Here is a 15044-nt window from a genome sequence, read left to right on the forward strand (position 1 = left end):
GTGACATTGTACTCAACTTATCGTCAATTGTTTTACGACATAGCAACCAGCGAATAGTATAACGTATTTATAAATACTGGAAACAAGATAGGATCCAAAGCTGTCTTGGAACCAAAATGCCGATAAGTCGATCTGTCCTTTTCAAAGATTCTAAGATATATATAAGATACTATACAAAATAATTTTAATCTCTTTTCGAACGCTACTAAGAGACTTTAAAACCATTTTGGCCTTCGTATAAATAAAAGTTTTATTTCTATGAAGGATAAAAAAAGATACTTGCCGAATTTATTTTAGGGCATGTGTTAAAAGTGCCTTCTTACACGAGAATTATAACCTTTCGAAATGAAAACGGTTCGATCTATAAGTTGCTTTGCGTAGGCTTGAAGCCATAAATGTTGCACGAAAAAACGTTTATCATCTCTTAAAATTTGCTTCTAAAAATAGGGGTCATTATTTGTTCATCTCTTGCATGACGTACTTTCATAAAACGGTGTGCTTTTATTTTCTGCACGGAACGCATTAGCCAGTCTAATAAAAATTTTAATGGTTGCTTAAAAGTTATTGTATTTGTTTAGAATGTAAGCTTTCATTTCTCTCATGAAATTTTATTACTCCATTTATAGCTGAAATTCTGTTGAATCAGATAGATAAAAATAAATAGTTTGTGTGAAAATTCAAAAGTTATTTTGAAAAGTGGCATTCGATTTTATTCTAGAACAAAGATAGACAAGCCGCAGAATCCGAAAAAAATAGTAGTTGTGCAAGAAGTGTAAGGGATTTAAAAGGATTGAGTAAGATTTGACATTTTTTGAAGTTTAGTTACAAAATGATTGGTAAGAACATCAATGGCTTTAAAAACTGGGTGCCTCATAGGCGACTCGTGCACTAGAAAAGTAGAAGGTCAAAATAGGGGAAGAAAGGGTGTGATCTTTTTTTCTTTTTCTTTTTGTTAAACTGGGCATATTATTGACTTTTAACATTTTTATTAAATGATCTCTAAAAATGGAAACTGTCATCAAAACTAGGACGGAGGCTGCTCCCTTCCAATTCAAAGTACTATTCGTATGAAAGAACATGGATTTTTAGTTTTTATTTTTGTGAAACAAATCAATCCTTCCTGTAAAAAATCATTTTTCAATCGATCATTAGTTTTTAACTCTGAAAAGTGAGTGGGCAAGGTCCCCTTTCTTTTGAAAGTGAGGGGCAGTTGCCCCCCTTGCTTCTCCGTACTAGCCGCCTATGAAGTACCCGCTAACGCCCGTTGTCAGCCCAATAATTTCTGCATGGAAAAACCAACCTCATTAAAGTTGGGTCTAGAGATAGTAATGTGCACTCCGCGAAGCGACTAGTTTCGCCACCTGGCGGTAAAACTCACAATTAGAGTAAAGACATAAGGGACAAAACTCAATTACAAATTATTCAGCATCATCAGTTTCGTAGGAATTGATATCTTTTGTGAAGCAATGATAAAAAATGTAGATGTAAAATCTGTGCCTCAGAGGCAGACTAACGTAAGTCCAAATATTGGGATTTTTGGTTTTTTTCGTGTATTGTATGTAGAATCCTATTCCGCACACATCGAGCAATATGAAAGTAATCCTAAAAAAAGGATTCTTTGAATAGTTTAACAGTGTTAAAAAAGCGAATCTAATCAATTGTATGCACCAAATGACCGTTTTTTCCGCTCTCCTCTAGAGTCGCGATTATGTGATTTTTGTTAGTCTAGCTTTGAGGTACAGAAATGCACCTTCGTTTAATCGCGTTGAACAAAACTTCGCTATCCAAAAAGGTTAGCGAAGTTTACCTAACATAGTAATACTAGAGCCTCGTCTACATGAAAAGCATAAAATGGTGTATTTGACCTCAAATACAGGTCTGGACTTAGGACTGCACTTCCTGCTGCTCATTGTACAACTTGGGAGGTGACACGCTGACATCCGTATTAGAGTTTCAAAGTTCCTGAAATGTAGAGGAAAAATTAAAGTAATTATAAGTTTGAAGTAAGTTATAAAGTTATAAAATAAACGTTGCAGAGAATAAATTTCTAACGATTTCTTAGAATGTTGCTTTGGTGCCATATAGTCAAAGAATTATTTCCTCTTTTACAAAACTTGTTTTGAGAAAATATATTAAAATATAGTCATACAAATGTCGCGTAGCTTGTAAGAGTATGGCATATATCCTTTTTTCCTTCTCCACCTATTTTAAGGAATGGACTCGTTTCTCAAATGAAGCACAGGTCCCTCACTTACGCGGTTGGACTATACTCTGTTCACGAAAAATATAGACATAAAGTAACCGAACAAGTTACCAGAAGGTTTGCCACTCAGGGGCGGATACAGGATTTCATTTTAGGTGGGGTCATGCTCAAGAATGTAGTCTTACGTACGGCAATTTTCTTGAACTTAGGTTTCTTTATGTGTCAACAAAATCGGCCATTAGTTGGTTGAAAACTTGATTAATTTTAACTATTATAAATTAAATATACTTAAATGATTATTAATTAAACTTAATTAATAATTCAACACATTAAAATGTCCTAGTTAAGTTGTGTTATAACATGTTTAGACCAGTATTCACACCAGCCAACACAATCTATCTAAATAAAGCACAGATTATATATGTGTGTATATATGTGTGTGTGTATGTTCCCTACACAAATCCACAGCTTACGTCGGATCTCGAACAAATTTTGTAGAAAGGTACTTGGACACCCGAGAAGGAATGTAGGGGTATTTTCGAACGCCAAAAAAGAACCGAACCGTTCGCGTTTTAGTTTTAAGACCCGAAAATGTCATTAAATGGCTCTTTCTCTACCCGAAATAATTATCCGATCAGTTCGATTTTAACGCCTTTCGAAAGCCCGCGCGAAAAATACCCATCGGGTTCAATCACTTTCTTCATATTTCAGAAAAAAAAGGACTGTAAAATCATTGGGGAAAAATTAAAAAGCACTTTTAAGCCTAAGGGAACTCTATTTTCATATCAAAAACTACTGTTTGCGCGATCTCATGTTAAATTAGCGTTCAGAAGGTTGCCACCTTTTTTTTTTCTCTCGGCTGTGACTAAATAACATTTTGTTTTTGTTTTGAGGTAAAAATTTTCCCTTTTGATTATTATTTGGCGATTTAGGGTTGCGTTTAATTTATTCGGGAATTTTTTATTTGCCGTTTTCTTTCTTTAAGAATGATTATTTTGACGGGAAATTTTACAGTATTTTTTTTCTCTAATTGAAGCCTGATTGTTGAACATGCGTCACTTGACATAACTTTTATTTTCGAGGCAGACCGTGCAAAGCCGGGAAACGCAGCTAGCACAATAAATAAATACTACAAAAATCTAATAAAAAAATAAATGTTTTATGATCATGATACATTTATATATTGATGAAAATTTTGCATAATACTCGACACAGGACACACACCCATCTTGTATGCAGAAAATACAATAAATTTCACTAAATAATAGTAAAAAATGTGGCGAAAATCTTCTTTAAAATTAACTATTTTATGAATATAATTTGGACATTGATGAATACTCACCGATTCTTTTCAATTGTCGAAAAATCAGAGGCGAATGAAGACGTCGCAGTCTCAGAATCTGATACAAGAACTCCGGATATGTTTCCATCAGTTTTGGGTTCATTAGTTTTTTTTTTTTTTTTTTTAACTTTCCAAAAAAGACAACAATATTTTGTCACTAGAACGCTTCATTATTTTGGTTATAGGCAGTGATGTTCCCATCAATTTCTCTGAGGGTATACTCCCAGTAATCAGTTATGCACAATATGTCTATGCGATCATGTATACATAATATGTCATAATATGAAAACTTTTGAAGCTTGAAGGTATACGCTTTATGGTTAAAAAATGTTTGAGAGTATACGGCGTATTTGATGGAGGACTAAATGTAGGCCTTATAACGGACTAAATGTAACCCTATGGAAACACCACTGGTTACATTTAGTCCTTTTTCCAACAAACGCGGCTTTTTTCAGCATATTCCGTCTAATACGATGGGCTAATTACGGAAACCCTCGCGTAACGAGGTTTCCTTCAAACACGAAACTAAAAATTTTACATTTCTTGCCCGACACTAAGTCCAAAACACTGATTTAAACTAACAATTTACAGCTCATTTAAAAATGAACTCAGCACGATCAGAAACGAAACTGCCTAAAAATCACTACAGAAAAGGATAATCTTCACAGAGACTTTGCATAAAAAATATTGACACATTGCAAACACTATCGGCGATTAAATTTGTTCTTTAAAAGCGATCGGGCGGCAGACGCTTCTTTTCATTACACTGGCGCCTGAAGACAGCTGCCGCGAAGAAGAGACTATCTCAAGCAGAGCTAATTTACTGCCTACATATAAATAGAAAAGTGACATGTAATACCCCAAATAAAGGGGGAATTCAAAAATTATTTACTCTCTTTTGTGGTTTCGGTCAAGTTTTCTTTTCTTTCTTTTTCAAGCAGTCATTTTCACTACTCAAATGAAATGAACCTTATAACAGATTAAACAGTGTTGTCACAGATTGGAAGGAGGGTTCGACTCCCATGACCCCCCCCCCCTTTCTTTGTATCCAACACTTCATGTAATGCCCAAAACAATTGAATTGATAAAGATATTTACTTTTTCTCATGGTTTCCTAATTTTTTTATATTTTTTCAAGCAAACGTTCAAAATTTTCCCCGCGGTTTGGCGGGGGGTCATGACCCCCATGACTTTCCCTTCCTTGTATCCGCCACTGTTGCCACTAAGACTCCTTTTTGCCAATGGCATATTTTTTTTGTTCACATTTAGTCTGTCTTTTCTACGAACGAAATATAATTTTTGTGTTACTTTATGGCAACAGCAGCAACTTGATTTTTTTTCTTTTTTTTTTTTTGTAAGTTATTGCAGAATTTATTTGGTCATAAGCAACAAAGTGTGTTGGATTAGATTAGTTCTTTGAAATTGTCTCAAAGATACTTTTATTTTTCTGAACACACACATTAGATTAGACTCATTGATTTATCATCGGAAATTTTTGAACTATTGTGTAACTCCTATTTACTCCCCTTTAAAAAAAATTGAAATTCCTGTTAATCAAACTTTCAGAGGCAGTTATCTTTGTGAGGCGGATGAGGAGGAAGAGGATTTTCGACGTTTGCGCCACTTCAGCGTCACCTCTAAAGGCGTGATCAACTGGGGCGACTCCTTCCGGTCGCATTCACTCACCTGTGTTCCCAGTTCGGATTTGCCATCCTTCAAGGGGGGCAGCCAGTGGGACGTCGCATCCACGAGGTCCTATCCCATGGTCTCTTCCCATTCTCAATGGAATTGCACAAGACCGCCTCAAAGGTAAGGCATACCAAGCCATCAAAGATGAAGGTAATTTTGATTCTATGCACTACTATATGATTGACAGGACATAGAAATTCCGAAATCATTCAGGGACGATCATTAAACTACAGGATACACCATTGAGAAGAGATAAAATGGAGGAAGTGAGACCTTCATTCATGAAACCAAGACCCCAAGTCACGAGATAGATTTTAGAGCAAAACATCGGAAGAAATCAGGCATCTTTCGCTTGTTTCACGCAACACGTACCAGCCATTCGTCGTCGTTGAGTCACGTGATTTGGAGTCTTTGGGTCAGCTTTTGCTAAGCCAATGATTGCACTTGCTCCCTCCATTTTCATTCCTGCTTTAAGGGGTACACATCCTGTTTGCATCTCCATAGAGTATAACGTTTTCAAATTTTGTTTAAGTTGCTGTGTTCTTTTTTTCTTTTCAAAATTAAAACATGAATATTTTTTATTGATAACTTTCTTTTCCAAATCGTTTTTTGTTCCTATTTTTCTTCTTCTAGATTTCATATTAATTTGTACCTTCTAATTATCTCCTTTTCCTAGGTTTCTTTATTATCTGCAGCTTCAAGCTATTATTGACATTTATTAAATTTTTTTTATTCTGCCACCCGAAACCCCCTCGAAAAATATATACCTGCGTTGACAAGTAACGAGCAGTTAACGAGGAGTTTGGTTAAAGAGTTCTATTCTCTTCCTCTAAATTAAGCCAAAAGCTTTCAAAAACTACCTTTTATGGATGACAAGAATCATGTTAAAGTTTGGTGGATGCAAAGATGACGTTACTGATCTGATTCCCCATAGAATCAGATAAAAGTTACGTCTCCTTAACTTGAATCAGCTCTCAGTTCTAACCAGCAGTTTCTGTAATATTGCTCTGGAAAAAAAAAGGATGTTTTCGGTGATTAGCAAATTGATGAGCCTGTTTCCTTGTGAGACGCATGCATGATTTATTTCCAGATTTTGAACATTTTAGGAATAAGAGTACTGAGTAGAAATGCTAAACACTTGGATGCAGATGTGTTCCGGAAGGTTCAACTAGTAACTAGCGCATGGAAAACTTGAAGATTCTGCGCTACAGCTCGATTTATAATACTAGATCCTCTTTTTTAAAAATAATTTGATAATAATAAAGCTAGAAAAAAATTAATAGGAAAAAAATATATATATCTGAGGATACTAAAAATAATACTTTTTACATCAAAGTGGGGTTACCATTTCTTAAGTATTCAGCTAAGCACTTCTTTCCTCAGGTACAAAGTGGCCATAATGGGAGCAGATGAAGTTGGCAAAACCTCCCTTATCAGGCAGTTCCATACTTCCGAATACATATGCGCCTTTGACAACACTTACGGTAAGTATCATGAATTTCTTATCTCGTGACACTTAGTACGTTTTTCAGGCATTGCTAATCTAAAAAAGATGTTGAAAAATAAAAGAAAACAGGTTTCTAAAATTTGAGCGCATTGTTGACCCTACGCCATGGTCCCCCTACCTATCGTCCTACACGTGGTTTAACCAGTTTGAGGGGTTTTTGAAGACAACGCTTCTTTATAACTCAGTTCAGGAATTGAGCAACCTCTGATCCAGCACCTCAGAGTTATTGATTCGGAAGGAGAACTAGGAATACTTTGACATATCGTGTTCCAGTCACCATTAGCGTACATGGAGGCATAGGCGGATATAAGGGGGTGCGCCGCATCCCCAAAATTTTTGGTTGGGTTTTGAAAGAAAATAGTTTAGTATATTTCACTCAGAAACGCAGTTGGGGGGAAAAATTCATAGCTGCTATACTAGTAAATTTACTCGAATCCAATGTATCACCACACGTCGCTAGTGCAAGAAAAACATAACTGTGCTCATATCAAGAATTAAAGTTATTTTATCCGTTTGGAAAAAAAACTAATAAATAATTTCATGTAAATAAAGAAACTTCTCAAACAATTTATTGTTCAGTGCTGTGTTATTGTATAGAATAGTTGTATGTTCTGTAATTGGGTATACATTCGTATATCAATACTAATTCTTCTATTTTGAAACACAATGGCTAATAAAGTCCAAAAAAAGAAACATGGCTATTACAAGAAACTTTATCAATAAACTCTACACCGAAATCAACCGAAAACCAACATTTTTATGGTAAATTTTCAAAACTTTTTGAAGGAGAAATCCCGGACATTTTGCTGCAGTGGTGCATCCACAGGGGAGGGGGCACAAGGCTGGTGACCCTCCCTACAAAATGCTGAGTAGATGTTTTTAAAAAAATATTCTTTATCATTTAAGAGAAGAAAAGATCTCATTTTGGGAAAACGCAATTATTTTACAAAAAAAAAAAAAAAAAAAAAGAATGTTGGGAAAAAAATCTTAATTTCTTTCAAAAAGAAATATTGACATTTAAATTTTTCTACAGCTTCAGATTATTGGCGGCGAATTGTGTGCGTCGTCCCCCCTCCTCCCACAATCCACTTTCTTTCATATCTCCCCCCTCCCTTTTTTTTTTTTTTTTCATTTTTTCTATTTCGTTTTCATTTTTTCTATTAGTCCTCAAAATTTTTCTTCTCCAAAGCCCTTTCTCCAGCCAAAGTTATTACACAGTACTTCAAATTTCGTTTCATGGCCTTCACTTTCGCAAATTTTCCAAGGAAGATCTTCTAATCACCTAAATACATCGAAAATCGTTTAAATTTGTGTTTTTGGAGCTTCAGTTTTGAAAAACTGCAGTGTCCCTAACGTTACCAAATATAGTCTTACACTCATGTGTTTAAGATTTTACTTTTGGAAAATATTCGAACAAGGACCTCCGACCCCTTTTCTCTAATACCATCAAAGAGTGTTAATATTTTGGTTTTGAAAACTACTATTTCGAAATATTTAAGTGGGAGAATCCTTTTTTTTAATACCATGGAGCAATGCAGAAGAGCTTCATTTTTAGAACTTTAATTTCGAAAAATTTCCAGGGGAGAGCTTCAGAACACCCCGTCCGGTAACAGCATCAAAAATTGTCCTCCGTAGCATTTTTAAAACTTCAGTTATGAAAAGTTAAAGAGGTAGCGTGGGGGAGGAGAGGGAGTACGATTTCTATCTGCTTTTCAAAAAATCGATTGGAGACAGTCTATGAGTCTCATTCCTAACCCAAACTATAAATATGGACTATTATAATCACATTTATATGACTAAAATTTCTAAAAATAGCCTTGGAGAGCCACACGTACCTTTTTTGCCCCTAAAATATCACCAAGAACTGTAAAACTGCGTTTTCAAAACTACAATTTCAAATTTTTTCTGGGGCGTCAATCCCATTGCGAACCAGTAGCTGGATTCACCCATTGCTTCTAATATCGACTTTTGTTTAAGACTTTTTCTGCAGTTTGAAATGTTAAGAATTGCCCATTCCCTAATCTTACTAAATATGGTTTAGATCGCATTTTTTAGACTTAAAAGTGTGTCCCGCCCTAAAATTATTTTCTGATTTCGCCACTGCCTTGTTATTCCGGGAGTACCCCCCTCCCCAGTTCCCTGTTATTGTTACACCCCCAAATATTTCGGCCTAAATCCGCCTATACATGGAGGATCTTTCACACGCGTGCATCGAACCTGAGACGCTCCAGTTATGGAGTCCAACGAATAACCGATTTTGCCACCACCGACATGTAAACGAGTCAACATTCTTTCTCAACGTTGGGGATCTAGAAATAATATACAATTCCTAAAAATGCACCGTCGGAACATTATCAATGTGGAACCCTAAGAAAGGATGGCAGAGAAGTCATGAGGATTTTACACGTAAGACTGAAGTCTGAAATAAAACATAAAACTTTTACATATCAGTAGTTTATATTGATTCAAGCCGCTTCCAACATCAGACATCAAAACATGCTATTACCAATATACAGAGTATTCCGTCAGCACTGCATTAACTCTGTACCACTGGATTCGTTATTTGACTAAAACATTTTTGTGTAACCTTACTCCATAAAAATCGGTGGCAGCTTAGCTGTCTCCACAACTATGGAGTAGCTTAACTGATGGGGGCCGTGGTAGCCCGATCGGTAGAGTGTCGGATTCGGGGCCGGAGGGTCCTGAGTTCGAACCTCGATGGTCGAAGATCCACCGTCGTCATTAAAGGGAACTGGGCGACGTTAAATATGCGTGTGGTCTCAATGTCCTCCAAGTGAAACGATACCTCTGGGGGTGGTATCGTTTCACTTGGATTCCTCGACCAGGAGCTAATAGCTACCTCACCAGGTAGCTATTAGCTCCTGGTCTAGTTCTAAATTCTCATTAAGTGTTCGATCCGGTGATGGTGCTGCCATCTATCGGTATAAAAAATAATGGAGGCAATGCACTTAGTATGCAGTCCTCGACATAAATACAGTTGTAGTCAGTTGTGACTCGGAATCGAACTTAACTGATATAACTGGTGTAAAGTTACACATCAGTTGTGGAAGGTTACACCCTGGTAATGTAACTATAGAGTAACGTCTCACTCATTTCTGCGAAAATTTACACCAGAGTTTTTTGTATGCTTTCAGAGAAATTGCTTGAAAGGTTACACATTAGCAAAAACTAAGCTTTCATCTGACTTTCTTGCACGGGTTATCATTTTTTAATTGTAAGTATATTTCAAGCTAACTATTCGATGGTTTAAATTATCCAGATATATTAAATGATCAAGTAATAATTTCTTTCCACAATTTTTAAATTGAACGTACTAAAATTGATTAGTTGGTTACAATGCTTGAAATTTCGTTAGAAATCTTTTCATTTCAAAATGTCATTTTAAATCAGCGCCATCCATTGCAACTGTTATACAGCAGAAACTGTAGCTCGCAAGCAATTTTCGTTAAATTAAAAATAATGCACAAAACACTAGATTTTCAGTATAAAATAATTAATTTTCAACTTCTTCCTTTTTGAAATTCTGGAAAAAAAGAGAAGGATCAGCACCGTCATTTAGGAGGGAAGGTCAGGAGGGGTCGATTGCCCACCTAGCTTTGAGAAATTAACGTGTTTCAATATATGTGGGAGTGATATTAGTTGTTTTTTGATAAAATATACATTGGGCTCATACCCTTTGATACCCCTTGGGAAAATAAGAAATGATACTGGGGAAGATATATAAACAACACAGATTTTCATGGAAGCTTCAGCATTCATACTATAAGAATATTCGGTGCATTTTACTGCTCCAATACAATAAAAAGTTAATAATATCTCTAGATACTATAAAGACTTTTAAGTACAGAAGAAAATCGCATTTTATCGCTCCAGTATGTCCCTAATTCTATTTTCGTTCTCGACTTTCCTGAGCGGATTCTGCCCCTCTGCCAGTATCGATTAATCCTTTTTTTTTTCCACTCAGCACTTCCCTCCACTTCGTTCTGTTCTGAATGCTGACTGGTGCCTAACGGTTACCAAGACAACTAGAGAAGCCAAACCGGAAAACTTTTTTCGCCCTACTGCATCTTTTAAGATACAGACTTGTAGCTTTCTGGGAAATATTGCAGGTTAAATTAAGTTCTTTCCCTCTTTTATCCCGAATCCTTTTGATCCTTTTATCTTGTCTGTTTCCGGCTGAAACACTGGCACTGAGAGATGTGGGATACTGAGATAGGTAGTTTTAAACTTGCCATACGTGCAGGTATATGAGCTAGTCATGGATTAGAAGATATAAACTCATTGTTACAGAGTGTGTAAACAGCGACTTGAGAGGCATAAGTTCTTCGTCTTGCCAGGAAACTTAACCGAAAGTTATTTTCAGCATTATAAAGTATGTCCATTAAAGTCCTTTGTCACCCACTTAACGTCGGAAAAGCAACTGCCATGTTCATAAAAACGGTGTTTAGGTACAGTAATACGTAACCATGTGCTCCTGAATAAAACCATGTACTGCGCCACCTGGTGGGAAAACTGCGGAGTTAGAACTCCTGTCTCAGAAACGGAACGAGGTAGAGGAAGAAAGTGATTTACAAAGTTGTAAAACATCGTTGATTTAGAACCAAGGGATATTTCGTGTACATTAAGGAAAAGGTTTGAACGGTTCATACTCGCTTTATTTATTTATTTATTTATTTTTTTTTTATTTATTTATTTATTTTTTTTCATAATTTCCTACACTGGAGACGCGAAACTTGAACGAAAGGAGAAATGACTTCTTTCGGGTAAAACATGACACCACAATGTCAAATAAAGGTATATTGTTATTGTAACTACAATCCTATCCAAAAGAAGAAGTTTGAGGAACCAATGTTTTTTTTTTTTAATGAGGTACCAAAAATAGCATTTTTGAAAGTAAACTGATATTTTGAAGTGAAAGTGCAGAAAAGAAGTCTAAGGAGACAATGAGTGAGGTTTTACACCATGAAATAACAAAAGAAGTGTTGCCAACTCTTGTGGGTTCCATGTCTAAAAGAGCGGTTACTGTTGTTCGATAATTTGCATTTGTATTTCTGTTCCATGTGAATGAAAAGTCACAGAATATCACTTACTTGTTTATTGTAAGTTTCACACGAATAATACACGAGTTCAGTTCACACAGGGACCTCTGATCAAAACGAAGCATATCGTTACGCGCACACACTTCAACTGAGAAAAAAATGAAAAACACAACGTCCCTGCATGAACTGAAGCGCTCTCTAGAGCAGTGGACTGTATTGGAAAATAATTCTAAACATACCGCCCCCTTGAAACTTCGGAGGGGGTTTCAATAACATAATTAAACATAATACTAGATTAATTCATCTAACAGAATAAATGCACTTAAAGAAATTGCAGAATATGAAAAAAAACACATTGTACAAATTAGTACAGCGAAAAGATGACTCTCTACAACGCTGGAAAAAAAGAGCTGAAAACATGAGTAAATACATAGAGCAAAAATGTCTTTTAGAATGTTCAACTATGTAACAGGTAATGGGCACAGCTTAGAAATTGGTCTCACTAGTTTTCCGGTTTGCGTTTCTACCTCCGCAACGCGAACTTTGTTATCTTTCCCTGGAAATATTTTCTGAATTCTGCCCAACTTCCATTGCAGTGGTGGTAAGTTTTCGTTTTTTATCAGCACCAAGTCACCAATGTCAAGATTTGCTTTAGCCCTACACCACTTGGATCTCGACTGCAGCTTTGTTAAGTATTCTGCCGACCACTGATTCCAGAAATGTTGAATCATACGCTGAAGCAAACGCCATCGATCGCAATGGCTGATCTTGTCACAAATCTGTGGTTGTGGCACTGCAGTTAAAGGTCTCCCGATCAAAAACTGTCCTGGTGTGATAGCACTAAGATCATTAGGATCGCTTGAAAGTCCACAAAGAGGTCTTGAATTGAGACATGCCTCTATCTGAGTTGCAATCGTTGTCAACTCCTCAAACGTGAGACTGGTGTTACCTATTACTCTTTTAAGGTGGAACTTAAAGGACTTCACCACGGACTCCCAAAGGCCTCCAAAGTGTGTAGCCGAGGGAGGATTGAAACGCCATCTGATTTTATCTGTAGCAAGGAAGTGATGGAGGTTGTTATGTCGTAACAATTGTTGAAATTCTGTCTTAAGTTCTCTGCTAGCGCCATAAAAATAGGTACCTCGGTCACAATAGAGTTCTGTAGGTTTACCTCTGCGGGCTGCAAACCGCTTCAAACAAGCTATAAATGCCTTGCTAGTTAAGTCACTCACAGTTTCTAGGTAGACCGCCTTTGTTGCAAGGCAGACGAACATGCAAATATAGCACTTAGTATTGCGACTTCCTCTTCCTCTTGAGCTTCTAACCAAAAATGGTCCAGCAAAATCAATACCTGTGTTTTGAAATACTGTAGAAGGACAAACTCTGGATTCCGGAAGGTCTCCCATGAGCTGTTGAGCTGCCTTTGGACGATTTCGGAAACACGGGACACATCTGTGTATAACCTTTCTCACAGCATTTCTAGCTGAAAGCACCCAGAATTTTTCTCGCATTGCCGCTTGAAGGAGTTCTGGGCCTGCATGAAGTAAAGTTAAATGGTAGTGGGTAATAATCAAATCTACTAAGTAGTCATTTTTGGGAAGCAAGATGGGATGTTTTCGTTCTTCTGGAAGATTCGAATTCTTTAATCTGCCTCCTACACGTAGTATTCCGAATTCATCAATAAATGGTGCCAACGGAACGATTGTGCTGCCGGAAGGAAGCTGTTTTCCGGCACCCAAACACGAAAGTTCTGTAGAGAAATGAACTTTTTGAATGTATTTCACAATTGTCTTCTCCGCGTTGTCTATCTCTTCAACTGTCAAAGAAGACTTCACTTTTTTTTCAGCCGGTACCGAACAATTAGTGGAAAATCTTCGACACCATGCAATAACTCGTTTCAATTTGTTCCATGAGGAATATTTCTGAATTACTTCAGTCATGAACGTAATGTTGATCGTTTGTGCAATGGCAATTTTGAAGGTTTTCTTCTCTTCCTTAAGAAATTCTTCTGGCAGTAGTTGATCTTCCTCATGCCTTGTATAGGGTATAGAAGGATCACTTAACCATTTCGGGCCATTGAACCACAAGTCACAGTTTACAAATTTGGACGGAAATAGGCCTCTTGTTCCGCAATCTGCTGGATTTTGGAGTCCGCTCACGAAATTCCACTGAATATCTGGAACCAATTCTTGTATTTATGCTACTCGGTTAGCAACGAAAGGTTGCCATCTTCTAGGTTCTGAATAAATCCATGCTAGAGCAATTTTTGAATCGGACCAGGCACATTTCAATTTGATAGGAAAGTTTAGATGTGGAAGAATAGAATATAACAAATTAGTGACCAGAAGAGCTGCACACAGCTCAAGTCTTGGAAGAGATTGCACCTTTAGAGAGTCACTCGGGTTTTTGATGTCAAAAGGGTGACTCGAACCGAAGAATTAGAAACGCAGCGCATGTAAATGACAGCACAGTAAGCCTTCTCAGAACTATCGCAGAATGCATGTAACTCAAATTCACTCTGAGAGTGTAGCACATATCTCGGGAAGGTAACTTGCTCAAGAAGATATAGTTCCTCCAGAAACAATCTCCAACGTTTACAAAGTTCAGCAGTAAGAGGTTGATCCCAAGAGAATTTCCCTTGCCAAAGCTCTTGCAACAGAATTTTCATGAAAGTTACACATGGTGACAAGAGCCCCAACCGATCAAATACACGGGCTATTTGTGAGTATTTCTCGCTTGGTGTAAGTGAATTTTATGTCTACTGGTGCTATTGAGAACTTAAACACATCTAACTTTGGCGATCACTCAATTCCAAGAACCTTGCAATCATTGTCGTCTTCAAACTGAACTGCATCGTTTTCTTGCACGTCAACTGAAGTATCACGAAAAATAGAGGGATCGTTAGAATGCCACTTTCGAAGATTGAAGCCTCCTTTTCGTGTCATCTCTTGTAATTTGATTACAAGTTGTACTGCTTCTTCTCTTTTAGAAGCTCCACTCAAAAGATCGTCGACGTAGAAATTACGAATTGTTGCGCTAGAAGCTAATGGATAGGATTCTTTTTCACCTAGTGCGAGCTGGTGCAAAGTTCTTGCTGCAAGGAATGGTGCACAGGAAGTTCCGTGTGTAACAGTGACAAGACGATATTCTGTAATAGAATCCTCGGGTGTTCTCCATAAGACTCTTTGCCAATCAGTATCATCTGGATGAACTCTTATCTGACGAAACATTTTTTCGAGATCA

The 15044-nt window shown here is 36.9% G+C and overlaps 1 protein-coding gene across 1 annotated transcript in view; it reads left to right on the plus strand.

Annotated features, from left to right (window-relative positions):
- Positions 1-15044, plus strand: part of LOC129228403 (uncharacterized) — a 106565-nt gene that overhangs the window by 81904 nt on the left and 9617 nt on the right. The window contains exons 3-4 of the mRNA XM_054863082.1: positions 5118-5354; positions 6618-6718. Of these exons, the coding sequence (XP_054719057.1) occupies positions 5118-5354; positions 6618-6718 (338 nt within the window). The remainder of the gene's footprint in view (positions 1-5117; positions 5355-6617; positions 6719-15044) is intronic.

This window comes from Uloborus diversus, chromosome 8 (genome assembly GCF_026930045.1).
Source record: "Uloborus diversus isolate 005 chromosome 8, Udiv.v.3.1, whole genome shotgun sequence".
NCBI classification, from domain to species: domain Eukaryota; kingdom Metazoa; phylum Arthropoda; class Arachnida; order Araneae; family Uloboridae; genus Uloborus; species Uloborus diversus.